General features: G+C 30.9%; 1 protein-coding gene across 2 annotated transcripts in view; it reads right to left on the reverse strand.

The window, feature by feature from the left end:
- LOC143225078 (uncharacterized) overlaps positions 1-20,125 on the reverse strand; it is a 38,764-nt gene that overhangs the window by 17,486 nt on the left and 1,153 nt on the right. For both annotated transcript variants that reach the window (XM_076453798.1, XM_076453799.1), the window contains exons 2-7: positions 15,063-15,188; positions 12,087-12,356; positions 8,169-9,120; positions 5,797-5,916; positions 4,737-4,882; positions 2,569-2,756 (exon numbers count right to left, since the gene is read on the reverse strand). In XM_076453798.1, the coding sequence (XP_076309913.1) occupies positions 2,569-2,756; positions 4,737-4,882; positions 5,797-5,916; positions 8,169-9,120; positions 12,087-12,356; positions 15,063-15,137 (1,751 nt within the window). In that variant the 5' untranslated portion in view covers positions 15,138-15,188. The remainder of the gene's footprint in view (positions 1-2,568; positions 2,757-4,736; positions 4,883-5,796; positions 5,917-8,168; positions 9,121-12,086; positions 12,357-15,062; positions 15,189-20,125) is intronic.

Genomic DNA, 20,125 nt, shown 5'->3' on the forward strand with positions numbered 1-20,125 from the left:
CCAGAATAGTGTTTGAAACTTCCATGATCACATGGGCAAGCTGCGACTTCCACTAAAACATTTATTCAGCATTATTCTTGAAATTTTCTGCTGTGCTGAATTGTTTAGTTTTATTTTGTGTTGGGTGTATTGAGTAAGCATATTCATGGAAGGTGACAAACTATGGTAAACAACCATAAACATTTGTGTACAAATCTGGCAGTGAAAGTAAGCATCACTGCAACTGTTCTGTTGTGTTTAAACCTACTAACCAAAATTTGTGCATATAATGTATGTAAATACATACTTGTGTATGATAAACAATTATAAAGCACATTAGTTATGGCACACACTATTTTTCATAGCAAATGCACATTGGGATATCTGTATCCATAGATGGGAATCAAACGCCTTATTTTAGTGTTGTAAATCTATAAACTTACTACTGTCCCACCAGAGGACTGATGCACACCTCAAATGAAACACCCATTTTAGAGAATGAAGACTTGGAATATAGTTAAAAAGTGTTAGTGTAATTATGTGAGATATACCACAGTTCTAAAATGTTGGAAAAGGTTTTGTTAGTAGCGGGGCAATTTTTTCTGTAGAGCAAAAGAGTTTGATAAACAAAAAAAAAAAAGACTGACTTTCATGCTTACAAAGTACAGTACAGGAAAAGATAAAAGATGTAGCATTTTATTTTAAAGTTAGAAATATTTTATACCCAAAACAATGGACATTCTCTTATGCTATCTGAGAAAGGAACAGTGTTTAACATGGTTGTGTTCTCTCTCTTTCTTCACATAGAAATGGATAAAAAGCTATAAAGCTGACTTGGACACCTGTCACTGTACAATCCTCAGGAATATGAGTAATTTACAGTTTGTGAAGGTGCTGACAAGGCATGCAAGAGTGTGGATAATTTTCTTTTTATATACAGTCTGTTCCATAAAAGTAGTGCTTCATTTGTAGACTACTGACTGTCATAAAACAGTATAAATATCTGCCAAGATTACAAGAAGAATTTGTAACTTGTATTTCAGTGCTGACTGAAAGATGAAAAGATATTCTGTAAAGATAACAAACAACTTGGAAGAAATATTTTGTCTTATTTAATACTGGGTTTGAGTTTACAGCTTTGTTGAGGGTCTTAAAAATGTCACAGATTATAAAAACAAATTTTATATTGTAGCAGTCCCTTGAAGAAAGTTAACACATCTGCTGTAAATAGACTAAAAATGTCAAGTTTTTTTTTTTGATAATCTATAACAATCTAGAATTCTCAAAGATGTATACATGAAAAGAAAAATTTCTGAAGTTCTGTGAAAGTCTTACGTTCAACTACACAATGATAGTTTGAGAAAATTTCAACATATACCTGAAGTTAGTTTCACTAACTACTACCCTAGTCAACTCTTAGACTGTCACAAATTGACTACAGCTGATGTTTTAGTTTATTTATAATCCACCAAAATACAGTTTTATTACATTTTCTTAAATATGCAATGAAACTCTTAGTTCAATGTTTAAACATACTTTGGGAAAACATATTCTAAACATTAGAACAGTAAAATTCATAAATTCTTGAGAAAATTCAATCTCATGATTTACAAATGTGATTACCAAAAAGCTCTTTATAATTTTAGGAAAATTAAATTGTTAATTATTGCTGAATTCATTCTATTATGTTTATCATTATTAGAAACATCATAAAAACTAGATTATAGCAGAGAAAAACAGTGAGGCATAAAATTTATTATAAGAGATGTTTAAAGTAATGATTCTTACTTATGCATTAAACAATTGCATTTACTTTCTCTAGTATTCTTCCTTTAAAGTCAAGTTAACATAGTACTAGTTGAAATTTTTCTTACATGTTTAATGCTCATTGTTTGTTAGATAAAAGTAAACAAGTGCAAATTATGTTTATGAAACACCTTCCACATTTTGGTTATAACCTTTGACTTTTATAGGTAAGACAAGTTGAAAACTGTATGCAGTGCCTTTTGTCCAAGCCCCTTTGTTCAAACTTAAGACGTTCTATTCACAAGACTGGAATGAACAAAATGACAGGAGCAAACAAATAGGCCCTGCTTTCCACTGAGGCAATATAAAGAATTTAGTAAAGTTGCTAAATATAATACCATGATTTTAAGCATTATGCATGCATAAATTATTGGTTAAGTTTGTAAGTACAAAACATTTATTGTAAATACCTAATGTTACTTCAGTGGAAACATAAGAAGTTATTGGGATGGTTCTTTCAATGATAATACCACCATAAAATCTCCTTTAAGTTATGAGAGCAATCTTCAAGGTAGGACCATGGAAAATGCGAGATATTAACTATAAAACAAGCATGTACTCTAATTCAATTACTTATTATAGCTTCATGAATTTAATTACTTATGGTCAAGTATGTTTTAAATATAACCATAAAAACTGTAGAACTTATAACTGAAGGTTAGCACTCACTCACCATCTGAAAAAGAACATTTTAGAGTAAATAGCTACAGGAATATTATGTTGTACAAAAACCCTATTGTACATAGTACTAGCCATTAAACAAACTTAAGATCTGGAACTTACATTTTTATAATATCTTTGTTGTTTTTTCTAAAAGCTTCTCTCTTAACTTTTAACCAGATCTCAATTGCTGTATTCAATTTGTTCATGTTCCATTTCAGACCTTTCACAACTGCTGCTAAAGCCTCCTTCAAATTTCCTATCTGACAGTAACACTGAGCAAGAAGCTCAAACTTTTTAAATAGACTGTCCTGAAAATAGAACAGTGAAAACATTATCACTAGACAATACACTTCATCTTCTGTTCTGTATAAACATGACAACAAAGACTATGCACTGAAAAATCCTTGAGATTTTCTGCAGCACACTGAAAAGTTTAAGTGTTACAAATTTATCAAATTATCTTCCATTTTGAAAATCAGTAAACAGAGAATATGAAATTTTATTAACATTACCACAATGGCTTAAAAAGTACATTATACTACAATTATATTGTGGAGATTAATAAAATCCACCCTGCATTCTTTCTTACTGCTAAGTTTGCAATTTTATTTATGTTATAAATATTCCATGAACCATGTCTGAAAGATAACATTAAAAACGTATAAAATTATTAATCCAGAAATAAAATGTCATTTTAAAGAAACTGGGTAATTACTGGCCTTTTGAAATTTAAGCAATATAACCTCTTCACATTGAATTTTAGGCTAGCCTAAAATAACCTGTTACAGGAAATTTTAGATTTCTAATTAACATAATTCTTCTGAAAAGCAAGAATATTGCAAATTTACACACTATGAAACATCAGGTTTCAACAAACATTCATAACCAATCTAACCAAGTGTTTTTTTACATAAAATTACCATTTCAGAATGATGAACTTTTTAGCATTCTCTTAGACTAATAATACAGCATTAATTTTTTAAATTAATTTTAAATTAATTTGTAATACTCAGTATAAAGCTTCAGTTTAATTTGAGATTGGTTAGAAGTTAGAAAGTGTTTTGGAATTTATTATGAGCATATATTGTAAAAAAAACAAACAAAAAACAAAATTAGAAAAATATGTAAACACAGCCTACAATTTGTCTTTCAGTATCAGATTTCATATTTTAAGTTTCCAATGCACCTCCAAAATAATTTATTAGTTAAGTGCGACAAAGAATATAAAAATAACTTACATATTAACATTACTATAATTCCTAACAATATGCGTATGATATATTCTCCATTTTCATTAAATGTTAGTTTTGTTTTGGATACTTGCACAAAGCTATAACATGTAATAGCCATCCATAATTTTTTAACTTCTAGAATAGAGGGCAGGGAGCTAGACACCAGCATTCAATCAGTTATCTTAAGAGAACAGTGGGATTTGACCATCACTCTTATAATGCACTTACATTCCCAAAGTGAGGAGCATTAATTTCTTTGGGATCACAGTCCAAATTCTAAGAAGATTACTGGAACTATCAACTAGGTTTAGTTCTAGTTTGTAGGTCATAATGATCAGAGATTCTTGAACTTTAAAAGTTCATTCAATAAAAGCATATACAATAATTTCAAACTGATTGGCTACAACAGAATCACATTAATAAATCCTAAATCAGATGAGTCATTGAACCAATATAGTCTTTGAAACCTAAAAAAACTGGTATATTTGTGCTTCTGATGAATAAATTCTTGATGTTAAAAACGTTTTGACCATTATAACCTATAAACCAGAATTAAGTCTAATGGATAGCTCCATTAATCTTCTCATAAATTACTAATTGCTAGTGGGTTAACCTGATTCAATTGGTAGAAAATTTATGACCTGCAAGGAGTCTTAGATTTCATCCCCCTCAAGTTTCATGCAATAATTGGATTTACCACATTCTGAGAGAGCACAAGATGTTTGACTAGAAGCTGTTTAAAACAAAGTACAGTTCAAATATACATTTTTTTTTCTTAAAGTGCTGACAGAATTTGGACACGTGATGTGACAAAATTACCACCATCTCCAAATCAATTATTTCAATTTGTTTAATGTCTCTTCTTTATTAGCAAAGTAGAAAATTGCTTATAAAATGGACTAAAAATTATTCATTCAAGTGGAAAACAATTCAACTATTCAAAAAATATTAATTTTCTCCAGAAACTTGTGTAGACTAATTTAAAGTTGAATTGTTTAATTTCCATCAGACTTACTTTCATGTCTAATTTTTCTGCTTTTAATAATTAATACATACTGTGCATGATTTCATGAGTTCAGATGTCAGGTCTGATCTTTCAATCAAGGAAGTAAGACATTTACAACTAAGGTCAAGAAATGGTACAGCCTCTTGATAGCAGCTTTGATTAAAGAATATAATTCCAAGATTTCCAGCTTCAGTTCCTGTGTAGATAATTTTTTTTTTAAATAGCAAATATTGACTATGTAAAACAAACACCATAAAACAGAAAAATCAAAAGTAACATTCCTAATGTTTCTTGCATAATACCAAAACTATTTTATTTCATTTTCAACAAACAAGCATAGAATCATGACTAATAATGAAAATATACAGTTAACTTAGCCTTACATCTGTTAATAGTAATAAAAATCCTAGATAATTTCAATGACCTATGATTTCTTCATATATTTCATGTACATACACATAAAGTTCAGCTTAATAATAAGTAGTGACTTAGCTCTACAATTCCTTGAGAACAATACTGAATAGTGAAAAAGATTTGAACAAAAAATTGACGAAAATTAAAAGAAAATCATTCTCTAGTAAATGGCATAAAAATAGGCAAACTAAATCAATAAAAGGCAAAAATCATTATAATAAAATATAAAACTAATTATTTAGATAAATTAGCATATATGAAGAAGCTGTGTTTATATTGAATTCCATATTTAGAAGTGTTTATGGAAAGTTAGCAACTTTTGTAATGAGGCACAAACACAGGTTTCACAGCAGAAAACAGAGATGACAGCATGCATGCAGGTTTGATAATTGTTTTAAATATATTTTTTGCAGCCATGGGGTAAATCCAAACCCTGCAGTCAGTGGATATAAATGTTTATTTGAATATATCCGAACTACATAGCAAAAGGGTTAATGTTATGATGAAAAATGTCTAGGATATAAAGGTGTGACAACAGAATATAGAACATTAAAATTACACATTTGCATTTCAATACTACTTTTATCTTTTTTAAATTAGACAACTAGTACTTTGCACAATTACTCAAGAACGTCTTAATTTTTGTACAAGTTCAAAAGGATGATTCTAGATCCTGGAACAAGTACAGAACGCTACCTGATAGCATGAGAGAATTGCTGAAAGTATTAGAATCACCAACAAGCAAATCCAGTCCATTTTCTAAATTCTTTGCTTCTTCCAAAACGTCTTGCACAACAGCTTTCCAGGTCTTGCTTTCTATTAAACAGAAAATTTAATACCAATAGTATAGTTTGTTAGAAACAAATACCACTTTTAGATCCATACAAAAAAGTGATTAACTTTCATAGAACTAGATAAACCTAAGATATGAAAACTTCTGAAAGTGCTTAAGTACATCAGGAAAGGAAAATTTTAATTCAGGAATACTATTCACCTTACACAATTGAATGCTAGAACCCAAACTGATAAGATGGAGAAGGGACCACATTTACATAATTAAATTAAAAAGATGAGATATTTTATGATATGTAGCATTATAGAGAGAGAACTTGTGGAGTGTTACCCACTTGGTGAGCTAGAAGGTTGTATCTCTGTGGGATGGAAGCCTGTATTCAATTCATACAGTGAATACTCTTTACCAAATAGAGGTAGAGCAAAGAGTATCATAATTGAGCAAAATATAAAATTACTCAACCAGCCTGGATACCTGAAGATATTTGTAGTGGTGGTCTTACTCTATATCCCTATTTCCAACCACATGGTACATCCACTATTCCATACAAGAAGTCACACCAATCTGAAGAGAACTCTGCATCAAGGTTTTCAACAACTTGGGACTGAAGTAATGCTCTCCTGTACTCTACTAGAAGAAAATGATGGAGTAGGGGAGAGAAATGTTAAACATAGTGGAGAACACTGGAGGTGAATTGTCATAAAAAAAACCATTTAAACAGTTAACATTGAGAAGGGAAGAGGTAGTTGAGTTTAACTGGAGAAATCACTGGGGAAAGAACATTACATACCAGTGTAATCAAAACAAAAGAAGGTCAGTTTTCCAGTTCCTCATCAAGAAGAAAGGAACTGGATGGTAGGATCAACTGAACAACAACAACAAAAAAAAAGTCTCAGGAGGTTGGAAATCCTGGATCCAAGAGTAGAACGAAATCAAATCACTTGTTGCACTTTGATGGTAAAAATCACTAATCAATGTCTCCAATCACAAGTGGAATCAGCAGATGACTTCCATTTTAGTGTCAGAACCTCAGGAGATGTCAGAAATGTGGATATGCAAATTCATAGTCATGCTGATTCATAAAACTTGTTTTTTTGAAGTAGGTGGTATGTCCATGGTAGAAAAAAAAAAAAAAAGACTTAGAGAAATTCCTATCAAAGAAAGCATATCACATTCTAGAACATGTCCAAATCTTATGAATAGATTAAGAGAGGAAATCAACTTAATTGAAAAGAATTTGAGTCAGGTTTTAAAGGTTTCATATTTATCTAAGTTTCTTAAAATTAAGAAAATAACAGGAAGAAAACTACAACTTCAAATGATGTTAAAATAATGCGTGAAAAATTCCATGTTTACCAATAATAATAAAAAAAAAAATCCGAAGTAGTAGCCAATAATGAAATGAGTTAATGGTAATGCACATTGTGCTCATAAGTACTATACATGGAGGATGTCACTCTCCTATTGGTGGAAGGCTGTGATGCTGATTGCATTATAGATTAGTGTAGCACATGTTAGCATGTATACAGAAGTTTCATTCAAGGCTTGATAGAAGCTCAAAAATATTTTTTGCAGTGGAGCTAAATAGCACACATTGTTCCCCAGTCATAATGCCATTGTTTCTACTACACATTTGGACATACTACAGATATTCCTTCATTCTACATTGGACTTGCCAATACAGAACATTCTGCTAGTTCAGTCTTTAATGGTAACATAGTATTTTGGCTATTTGAATACTGCATGTTATTTACAGATGTAGAATTGTCCTGTATTTTAGTTTATTTTATGGATAATGGCCAATATAAATAACAGAACATCATATATCAAAGAAAAACTAACAAATAGTGCAACAGAGAAATGATCTCGCAGAAAAGATTCCAGTAAAAAAAACTGTTTTGAAATGATTCAACAACAATTTCATGCACTGATTTTATATTGATGTACATACTTCCTTTTTTGCATTTTGTTAATTGTAGCAATTAAACAAAATTTTAAAAATGAAAAAAGTTGTTTATAGATACTGTATCAGGTAATACAACTATTTATTTGGTTATAACATGGAAGGTCTTATAACTTGGGTCTGCCTTCAACATCACGAATTTATCATTAAAAGTTTGATTCAGCATGAAAAAAAAAAAGACATGAACTTATTTTAAATTAGGTTTATTTATTAATCCAGAAGAATGATCATTGATCTTTGTCATATTAAACAGAAGCTTTTAATAAACAAGTATACCATACATAGATGAATTAGCAAAACATCTACACATACCTTGTGATTGGTAGACCAATTCTCTAAGAAGTCGAAGACTTGCAGTAAAAACCTTACAACGTGTTTGTGTTAAAAGCTGATTAACAGACAGAAGATCAGTTTCTTGTTGCCTCACCAATAACTTCATGTGTAGCTTCAAGACAGGTAGGATAGCAAGAGATACTCCAGGTGAGCATTGAGTGTTAGATTCACTATTTCCAAGTTCTTTGACAAAATCAAAAACGATATTTGAACAACTATCCAGTGTCTGTAAAAGCAAATCTGTTCTTGAAAATTCAGAGCTAATTAATTTAACAATACTCTCATAATTGTCCACTTGCTTCAAACTTCTTTGTTTCTCTAAATAGGATTCCTGTGGGATCAGAACTTGAGTAACAGCATCTACAAGCTCAATGCACTTCTTCAAGAGCCTAGAAACTTCTTCAATGTCAATTGAAACAAGATCTTTCTTAATGGCAACCCACTGTGAAGTCAACTCGAACTTATAAGATGAATTACTGCAGTGACGATACATGGTGATATTCCAATCCAGCAAAACTCCCAATAGTACAGAAACCAAAGACAGGCAAGAATCATTGTGTTTTATTACACTTTGAACAATTGAGTGCAAGATGGAAAAAAAAAACTTATTAGCAAGATCAGGTTCTACCTCTTGTTGATCATTAGAATTGGTAAGGAACCACAACATGGCTTTGCGTGCTTTTTCTGCAACATTTTTAGCTTCTTCAACTTTAAGACACAAGAACTGTAAAGCTGTACAGCGTAGCTGCAAAGCCTGGCGATGTCTGCCATCCTCTAAAAACAGTTTTTCAATTTTCTGTTCAACTTCAACAGCAGAGTTCCAAAAGATGACATAGCAATTGTGGACTATTGTTGAGACTATTTTGTTATCAGAGGTCATCAAAAAAGATTTTAACTGTACAGCCAATAGAATAGCCCACTCATAACATTTCTGAAAGGAAAAACAAACATTTACATGTAAATGAGAGGCAAGAAAATTTATAAAAAATTTCTATAGATAAAATTTAAAGAATCAGTCAATTTAACAATCATAAAAAATATCCAGCTAAAACACAAGAATCAAATGTACTTTCCGACTGATATTTATATTTAAAGAATGGGTATATTATAAGACAGACCATTGCAGATAGTTTAAGGAGAGGACTAAATTGCTCCAATAACAAGTGATATTGTTAATAACAAGATCTATATGACTTACAACCAATGTTAACATTATAAACTATCAGATGTCAGTTGAATATAAAGCTATGCATATCTAAAGATAAGTTCCAGCTGTTATGTTTGTTTTGCATAACATGTATTTATGAAGGAATAGATATTGAAGAATGATTGGTTTTGGTTTTGAATTTTGTGCAAAACTACTCAGGGGCTAACTGCACTAGCAGTCTCCAATTTAGCAGTGTAAGACAAGAGGGAAGGCAGCTTGTCATCACCACCCACTGCCAACACTTGGGCTACTCTTTTACCAATGAATAGTGGGATTGACATTACAATGCCCCCACGGCTGAAAGGCGAGCATATAATGGTGTGACTGGGATTTGAGCCCGTGACCCTCAGATTATGAGTCGAACGCCTTAACCCACCTGACCATGCCAGGCCGAGAACGATTGAATAAAACTAGTCCCCATTAATTGCTTTTCACCACCTTTATTTCCAGCAGAGCAATGAATAATGTGTCACTGAACTAATGCTTTTCCTTTTAATATTGTGATTGGTCAGAATTAGAATTGATTTACTTCATCTCATCATGTATTGGATACAACCAAAAATATGATACGAGATGTTAATAAAATAAAAACCTTTAGCAATTGTTGAAATGGAACAGCAAAACCCTTCTTTTCTATCTGACAATGCAAAAAAACACTTGTATATGTATACTGCCAAATTTACATTAATTCTTAGAAATGAGACAGCAGCACATCAGCCATGTATAATACCAAAACAAATGAAATGCATTCCCAGAGAAAATGTTACTTATATTAAGAGTAAAACTGGTCTTCACACAACCCAGTTGCATTCCTCTCCAATATCATAGATACTTACAAAGCCTTTTCAAACTATAAAAATGTTGGAAACTTAATTTTTCTATAACAAAACCCCAATTGTATACTTGACCACATAAAACTTCCATTAGTTTAAAAAACCCTAAAAATTCCTTTCTTCTTAATACTTCAGTGGTTTAAACCTTCTTGTAACTATTAGCTACACTAAGAGTCTTACTTCAGTCTTACATCTACCATTTTACCCCACAATATTAAAACCAGCTTTCTTCAATCACCTTTAAATTTAAAGACTTATCCTTAAGATTTAACAGATCTTTAAGATAAATATTATTCATTTGCTTATTATATCTCGTATTCATTAAGATTCAGCAACTAGAATAGATTATACAAAGAGAAATTTGCAAAAAAAGGTTTAACGAGCTATGAATTAAAACAAGTTTTAAAAGTAATATACAAGGGTATATTACAGGTTTTCCACCTCTACTTAGGAAAGTGAAACTTCTAAATTACATTGGTTTTCATGGTTTCCCCCTTTAGGTTCAGTGGAAAGCAAAGTTTTGTGTGAAGGACTAAAGGCAAGAGTTTATCTGCTTGTCTTAAAGAAATATCCTAGCAATTACTTAACAAGCTGAACTATTCTTATCAGCAATTCTAACAAACTGTGGGTATTCATGTCCTTAGTAGTTTGCACACCTCCAACTAAAAGTTATGTACGTAGCACACAATATGGAATTTGATATGTTGAGTCAAACTAAGTATTTAAATTTACTTTCTCTAGGTAGCTCATGCTGTGTGACCCAGTTTTCTTTATAACTTTCCATAAGAATGAGAAAGTTTCTGCACCAGGTTTTGTGTGTTCCTTTAAAGGAAAGATCTTAAAATTTTCTGTTAGAATTCTGCATAAAATTAGTCTTTTCCTTTATTGTACATAATTAACTTGTGTTTCTTGTGGAGCATAAGGCATACACTTTCCATGAATGAAGAGTTTTGTCTGAAATAATTTTACCTGTTAGTCTCAGAAAGTTCTTGTTCTTAATTATTGTGGTTTGTTTGCATCATAAGTGAAGGTGTTTAAACTTCTCTGGGAGACATCCAATTTAGACTTTCACAGGTATTTAAGTGTTGCAGTATCATAACTTTCTTATACTTAAATGGGAGTGTTTTCCTTTAGAATTTCTCTCTTTTGTTTAGTTTATAGGGGAAAGAACATATTAGCGAGAACCTTATTTACATTTAATGCCATCATTGCTAGTTTTACACTTCACCTAAAGTTAAACTTGCCCTATTCTTTGTCATATGGTAGTGTTTATTATGATTAAATATTTTGTATAGTATATGGATTTATTTCTTGTCTCTTTGTTACTTAACTGTTTTTACTCAAAGGGAACAAATAGGCCCAATTTCTCTGCTTTGCTGGTAAACCATGACATACTACACTGATACTACGAAACATATAGAAAATTTAACTTTAACAAGTTAAAAATATTTTTTCATTTGTTAGTTTTAATTTAAAGCTTAGCCATGTAGTTCTAATTTTACTTGCTGCTACATACATTCAATATCTAAAAATACAGCACAGAAACAAAAAGTAAACATTAATCAAGAATGTTGAAAATGTTAACAGCTTTCACATGTGCTATCATTAAAAAAGATCAAAATATCAAAATTAATAATACAAAGAAAAAATTAACAATTAACATCATTTTGTACTTTGTACTTCATTTGCTGACAAATTCTGGATGTGTTCCTGAAGAATAAATGCTCAAGTTGGAATCATTAGTTCTCATGGAGAACCCTATAAACTGATATTCCAGTACCTTTTATTACATTACTGCGGGTTACAATGCAGAAGGTGTATGCAAGTTTCAGACAATAAATAACTAGAGGTACCTACCATTCGTAAGAGACCAATAATGATGTGGTAAAGTGAAAATTCAAGTTGTACTCCTTCACTACCTAAATTACTTCTTGTTTGAAAGGCCTCACAACTTAGTTTCACAGCTACAGCTATTTCTTCAGCTTCTGATGTTGTGAGGTCAGCATTTTCCTGAAGCAGGGTGCCACATGCTCGCAGCAAACGACCAACAAACACATCAAAATTTTCTACACTATTTTGTTTTGAATCACTTGGCATACACGAAACATTTAACTGATTAAGGCATGCCTAGAAGAAAAGACAATAGATATCATTAATGATGATGAAAGTCACTTTAGAATACATGGGGCTTGGCTAATATTTGACTCATTAAATGTTAGAGAAATTAAGGAAGCAACACATTAAATGTATAAAGGATGCACAGTACTAAAAAATGACATAAAGACAAGTTCAGTTAGCATCCAAGCACCAGGTTAATAGATTTGAACCTTTGGCCGTTTGCAGTTGGGACCAGGATTATTACGAGTTAATATTATATGATTCTCTTATTACTAATAATTGTCCTAAAGGGATGGCACCACTAGTACATGCTAATAAAACATTTTTAAAGGTTCAAAGTATAAAAGTAGATTTCAGTAGAACCTGAAACTTTATTAGATACATAAGACAGGTTCAGTCAATTTGACTGAGCTGAGCTTGTAACCATGAAATTATACATAGTATAACTTAATGTACTATATATATCTTCATGCAACTTGGACAGCTTTTAGTAAGCAATCAGTATATTATTTGCACATAGATATTTTAATGTATTCTAATTAAAGGTTTGTCTGTAAATTTATGAAACCTTACTGAGTCAGTTTGAATTAAATGTGGTTTTCATGCAAAGAATAAAATATTTTTCATCTTGCAGATTTTGCATTTCATTTGCATAATCATTGAACTCCTAAAAGAATATAACTTTTTTCTGTAAAACTAACTTCTCTTCATTATCCTAACACTAGCTGAAGCAAAATCAATCTACAGTGAATGAAAAGCTACAAAATATAAAATACAAATACTTTTTCCTTCTTGAATGAATGCAGATTGTAATAAAAAATTACAATTACTTATCCTTATTGCTTCATTGACCTTTTAACTACTTTTGTTTGTTTTGTTTTGAATGTCATGCAAAGCTACATTAGGGCTATCTGCACTAGCCATCTCTAATTTAGTAGTGTAAGACTAGAGGGAAGGCAGCTAGTCATCATCACCCACTAGCAACTCTTGGGCTACTCTTTTACCAATGAATAATAGGATTGACCATCACATTATAATGCTCCACAGCTGAAAGAGTGAGCATGCCTGGTGTGATGGGGATTCAAACCCACAATCCTCAGATCACCTAGCAACGGTCAGTTGTAAACTCTTTGTTAACCTGAAGGTCAAAACATTGTTCTGGAATTTATTTTAAATTATGGGATCAAAGCTTCTTATAAAAACACCGATGCAATAAATATAAAACTGATTATCTGTGGCCATCAATTTCATCAATTAATATCATGTAAACTAATTGAAATAATTAAATTGGTTAACGTCATAAAACTAAATCAACTTTCCAAAATTAGGGTTTCCAACTGTTACAATTTCCAATTATTACAACTCTCTAGGTAATCAAAATATTGCTATTATGTTTGTTGATAAGAACAATGCTATATGATACTTTGTCTACTAGAGGTATTAAAACTGGGAAAGTGCAAGTTTTGGCCTCCAACTCATGCACACTTCAAATTAGAATGTATATATTATGCACCTAGTAGAATATTTAAATGTGGATATTCCCTTATTTAAAATATTTCATTGATAACTAACACTCACAACAAATACCATGAAATACTAACAGTGAATATAACATTAAAAGTACACAGATTTATGACAAATGAGAAAGTAAGATGTGACAGAAAAACATTTAAAGTTAAATAGAAAAATATAACATTCCTAATTTATCCAAGGCAGAAATATCCCAGCTACTATCTGAAAGTCAAGACAAGTACAGCATTAATTTTTTAAACCACTTACTGCTATTCAATGAATCAAAATACATGTACATGCACACAAGAGGTCAGTAAAATGTACAGCTTCATATGAACACCTACTAGCCAGATAGAAGGATGGTTAAACAATCTAAAATTAGAGAGCTAGTACAAGAGTAAACAAGTAACTTTATAATAAACCAGAAATAAATTACATTAAGATTCAATACTTGTCTACTTAAGTTATGAACACCTACAATCAACAAACCTACAGCTTGAAACAAATTAGAAAATCTCATTTATACTTATTACAGTAGACAATAATATTAACAAGTATTTTAAATTTTAAAGCTGTTTTACACTTCATTTGTTTTTACACATTAACTTTGAACTTATGGAAGTTTCACTTACAGTTTCTAACATAAATCCTATTAAAATTAATTGATTGTTCATTGTGAAACTACAGATTTTTTATTACAATTTTAAATAAGCAAAAACAGAGAAAAGATCAAATGATAGGTCATTTGGCCTAAGGTCACTCAACATAAATATCACTTCCATATTCAAAATTATCCAATGAAAATGGAAATCAAATTACCAGGAAACATTATTCTGCAAAATTTCACAAGTTAAAAGTTAAAAGGAAAAAACTATATATTTTATCAAATAACAAGCCTGGACAAAGACTTCCATAACTTATTTCCTTTAATATTCAGGATTTCATCTGGAATCTCATTTTACCAACAAGCCTCCCATGCATGGTTTATCTAAACATTTAAATTATGGTCATCTAATTTTATATTCTATAGAAAACAAATTCAAGTTTCTGAATTTCTCTCAAAATTGTTTTTTTTTTTTTTTTTTCAAATTAGGAATCATTTCACAACTTATCTCCAAAAGATACATTAAGGACAAAACAGTATACTTATGAAAATTCTGAACTTTTACAAATTAGTTACAATAAAGAAAACAGAAGCCTCACTTGCACCCTTGCTGCTGTGGACTCCAACTGCCGATTTTTCAGGTTTTTTATAATCTGATCATATTCTACCTTCATCTTTATTTAATCTGGAAGGACAATGTTCTCATACACAAAACATGCTGTACACTGAAATAAAAAACACAAACAAGTTCACTTCTTTCTTGACTTGTTTCATACAAACACTTAAAATGACTAAACCAGTATCAGTACTATTTCTTAATATGATTACTACTTCTCAAGTCACTAGTTACTTTTGTTGTTTAGTACTTAAAAAATAGGATGCATAAAATATTAAATAAACTAGTTTAGCGATAGGTTCCTAAGGCATATGTTTCTGTTCATTATGTATAGAGTTATGAGAACTTCTTATATACTGTAAAAGGAACTTAATTTTAGTGATTGAGCCAAAATACTTATTTTGATACAGAAATACAGAAAAGCCTTAATAATAAGTCCAAAAATTTGTACATTGGTCACTAAGATTGTATAACTGTTTATAAAAATCTAAAATCTTAGGCAGTGTTATAACTTTTAGTTTTAAGTTACTTAAATTTAAAAGATCACTGCATCTTGTTTAAAACTACTGGATACTCCCTCAAAATACTGTGTATAGTACTGATTACCTTTTAGAAAGAATATCAATAAGTATTAGAATATTTGATTGAAGAACTAATATCCAGCAATTTACTTCTTTTTCTGTTCTATTAGGAGAGTTGAAACTAGAGGTGACTTAAGTGCTTATGTTTGTTTTATGGTAGGTGGATTTACAGGTTGGAAATACAAACTTAAAAAACAAGGGTACTAAGTTTAAGCTTTCAGAAAATTAAAAATGATTACTGGTTTACCTGTTTGAGATTTATGGAACAAAGCACAAAAGAACTTTATAAAACGATGGGCAAGTAAAGTAAAATAGCTATACATTATGTTTTAAAAGCTATATAAAGTACCTTTTTTGTTTAATGAAGATTAAAAATTAAATAATTAAAATGGCCTTTGATCTGTAGAAAAAACTAAAAACTTATTCTCTTAGTCAGAAATCTGGAAAAACTGAATACATAAAGATAATGACAGGTATGTTAGTTGTTTTGAATACCCAAGAGAATTGTATAGGAACTGAATCTAAGCAATTGAAGGGTCTCCAAACTAAGATAATAGATACAGATAGTACAATCTATGTACTGCTTACTTCTACAATTATGATCCTGAACAAGACTGGATTCTCCTCAGTAGTGAACAATGTGTAGAGGGGAATAATTTCAGAAATAGCCCAGTCACAGAAAACCAAGACAGAGTCCACATAATCACCTGTGTTTGAACCACATGAAGAAAGTCCATAGATGACTTGAGTTATGTTCATTATGTAGAAGTCAGTACTATCAGTTAACAATATCAGACTTCTTCAGGAAACTCAATGAAAGGTTATAGTGCATAATAAGTCATGAAGTGATGGGCTGATCATATTGAAAAATAAAGCTGCATTGATTCTTACTGTAGCTTATATCAAGAAATTGTTGATGTTAATGCCGAAAACATTTTAGTAAGCAACTGAATACTAGTCTCTGTGATGCTGATTTTCATACTGTAATTATCACAAACTGTGTCAAGTCTGTTGGTGCAGTCCTGTCTCTGTAAACGAGGCTCTAGAAACAAAAGCCTATTCATAGCATTTTAACTTCTGCTATCTTTCTTTTGTCTCGAACAACTGTCATACACTTATAGCTTGCTTGGCCAGTTCCAGTTTCACCAGTACCCCCTTTTGCCAATTAAAGCATTTCATGGTTAATATATTTCCTAAAAATATAAGCATTCAACCATATTTGGCTCAAAACTCCATCTCAGTAAATAGATATCATATATGATAACTGGTGGGAAATCTAAGTGTCACTGAAAGAGAGGCTATTTCCTACTGTAGGAAAAAGTTGGTTAATAATAGCACTGATCTTAATGTGCTAAAACATGAGACAGTCCTGAGGTACTAATAACTCTTGTGAAGAATTAGAATTGTGTTTATCTTGCACAGAGTTGGAATAACCTCTATTCTAAAATGTTAGACAAAAATTGGGAAATTCATCATACATTCATAAAATTCTGAACTTCCATATTAGTTAGTATTATTTGGCCAACCTTCCAAGAATAATGGGCAAATAAGCTCTGTCTTGTACATTACTGCCCACCTCCTAAGATAAAGAAAAGGAGAAATATAAACAGATGGATAAATCAAAGACACTAAGTGCCAAACATAGTGCATGAAAATACTAGAGTTGAAAGAGATCTTCATAGTCAGAAATGAGGTGCCCAATAAATCTACCCATCTTATCAATATCTCCACCATCCCAGACAACTATATGCACTTAAATCTTTCAAAACAAAAAGTACAGACAACAGCTGCAACACCACATTATTGATTTCTGCTTGGTCAATTACACTCCAGGGTGACAGGTAGAGAGACCACATTAGGATAGTCCAGCAGTAGCCTTAAGTATGGTGAAAGTATGCTTACTAACCAATACTGCTTCTCTCCCAAAAACAAAACGGTCACAACTTTTTTTTTTAAATAAAAGAAAATTGCCAAAGTGATAGAATACGCAAATTTCAGATGTTTTTCTGTACAGAATTACAAACAAATGCTATGCAGGACAGAATGAAATATTTAACAGTTCAACTAATTAAAAATGGCAATTTTTCACTTACAGCTCTAGCAGGAAAGCCTTTAGAAGGTTTACACTTTTGGCTACCCTATTTGTCCTAGGGGAGTTCAACTAACCTTTATGGACCCTACCTAAAATGTCATGGACAGTGCAACATTGATTGATGGTCACAACTTACAAAAACCAGGACAAAACCATAAAAAGTTTTGCACTTTGGGGCTTGACCCAATCATTGCATAAAGAAACTTGAGTGAAGTTAAATTTTCCACTAGATAATATGTGGAGCACAAAGTAATCCTTACTTAGAAAGAAAAGGACTTAGATTAGACACTACCCCAATTGAAGTAATTAATATATAACAGAAACATAACTGCTTTAAGATTGAGAGACCAGTTTACAAGGTTCACCATAAAAGATGTTGCATATTTCAACACCCTAAACAACACTTAAGTCTTATTTTGAGAAGATCTAGGATAACAGAAGCATCAGCTGTGACAGTATGCACAGTAAGGCTAACCTACACATATGACCTTTACCACTACACTGCACACTAAAATTAAAAACCACAACAAGAGATCTCTGATATACAAAACTGTTGGCAGATGAAACACGAGTGGAATCGAAATACATGCACACATGGCCAAACAGCATAATTCAAGTACTTTATGGTTCATACCAAATTGCCAAGATCAATTTTAAGCATTTTTTTCAGTGACTTTTTAAACACTAAGAACGTTTTTCATACATTTCAGAAGCTGAAACCTACATTAGAATGTAAAAGTACTTTTACAAAAAAGGCTCCTTCACAAGCCCTCTCACTTTCAAGAATGCATATATACCCTGAATACCCTAATCTCATGTGTAATACTGTTGCTGCTAGAGGGCCAAATATTTCTAAATTCTTCTGTCATGTTTTAACATGCAGATACAGGAAGAATAAAGTTAGACTACATGATTGTCAGTTGAACCATAAAAGTCAATTTTTAAATTGAAAATATCAGTTTTCATTGTAATAAGGAAATAGTTTGTCTTGTCAAATAATGCTTGAAACAAACGAACCCATGTTTGGAATCTTATTAAAAAATAAAGCTATGGATAAAACTGTGGTAACTAACAGTTATAATAGCAATGTTGTAATGAGTTTCACAGTTTGTACTGTAACATCAGAAATAGAGGAGTTAATTTTGTCAATTGGGTTCTAAAGTAATTGAGCCAGAAAGCAGACTTTTAATGTAAAATAATTTATAGCTCTAGATTCAACTGTGGTAAATAGCATACATTTTTGTACATAGCTTTTACTTGCTTCAAATATTGTGCTGTCAGTTTATTCTTGAAATTTATTGTCAACAAGTCACAAACACCTACATTATACAATCTGCAGCCCATATAAAATCAGGCAATAACAAACTTGTCAAAATTATTGTTTGATTATTACTACAATTCTTCCAAGAATCAAGTCCAATGAAAGATAAATTGATAGGTTGAATGTATGATTAATCAGTAAATTAGTCAATTATCAAATTCCACTAACTGCATTGAGAAATTCTCTCACAGAGATTACCATGTAACAAAATATAATGTTGATTTATTTTAATTTAAATTGTGTATAAACTTAAGAATGTTTGCATGTACAAGAACCAGTGCAACAGATTTTCTCTTCCTTTTGTCAGACCACCTTAAATAATGTACTAAAGATTCTACAAAGTATGCTTTAATCTCTTCTTGAATTACTTACAATAAACAGAAAATGAGAATGTTTATACTGCAGTTTACAAAATCAATAAGACAATATGATAGTTTAAAAATCATTAAAAAGCAAGTTTAGCAAGTGAGAATAAACTAATGGTTTTTGGTGCCTTTAATATTTTTATACTCTGGGTTTCAATAAAAATGTAATTTTAACAGATAGTCAAAATTACTTACTAATTAACACACTAGACACTGACTGATAATTAGCATTATTTTATGCCATGTAGATAATGCCTAACCACCCTTTGATACAATCTTACACTAAACTCAATTGACTAGTCATGAATGGTCAGCCTAATAATCTTCAAGGATCCATAACAGAGTCTAATTACTGAAATTTAACTTCAGTATTCTCATAATACTTCAATCTTAAATGACAACAACAGGACTGACTTTGTAAGGTATTCTAAACTAGTTTAAAAGTTTAGTTTATTGATAAGACTAAACAATTAACATTCTAGAAATTAAAGTAGTACATGTAGCTTTATTAGTCTTCCACAAAGCAATTTAAAACAGTCAAAATTACTTTATCAATGGAGGTATTAAGACAATGACAAAGAAAAGATTCAAGTAATAATATTCTTTAAATATAATTCAGAACCATATCTATCTAACAATCAAGTATTTTTATAGATTTGATATTAATCACTTCAGATATGTTAAAAA

This window comes from Tachypleus tridentatus, chromosome 9, assembly GCF_004210375.1.
Source record: "Tachypleus tridentatus isolate NWPU-2018 chromosome 9, ASM421037v1, whole genome shotgun sequence".
Classification (NCBI taxonomy): Eukaryota; Metazoa; Arthropoda; class Merostomata; order Xiphosura; family Limulidae; genus Tachypleus; species Tachypleus tridentatus.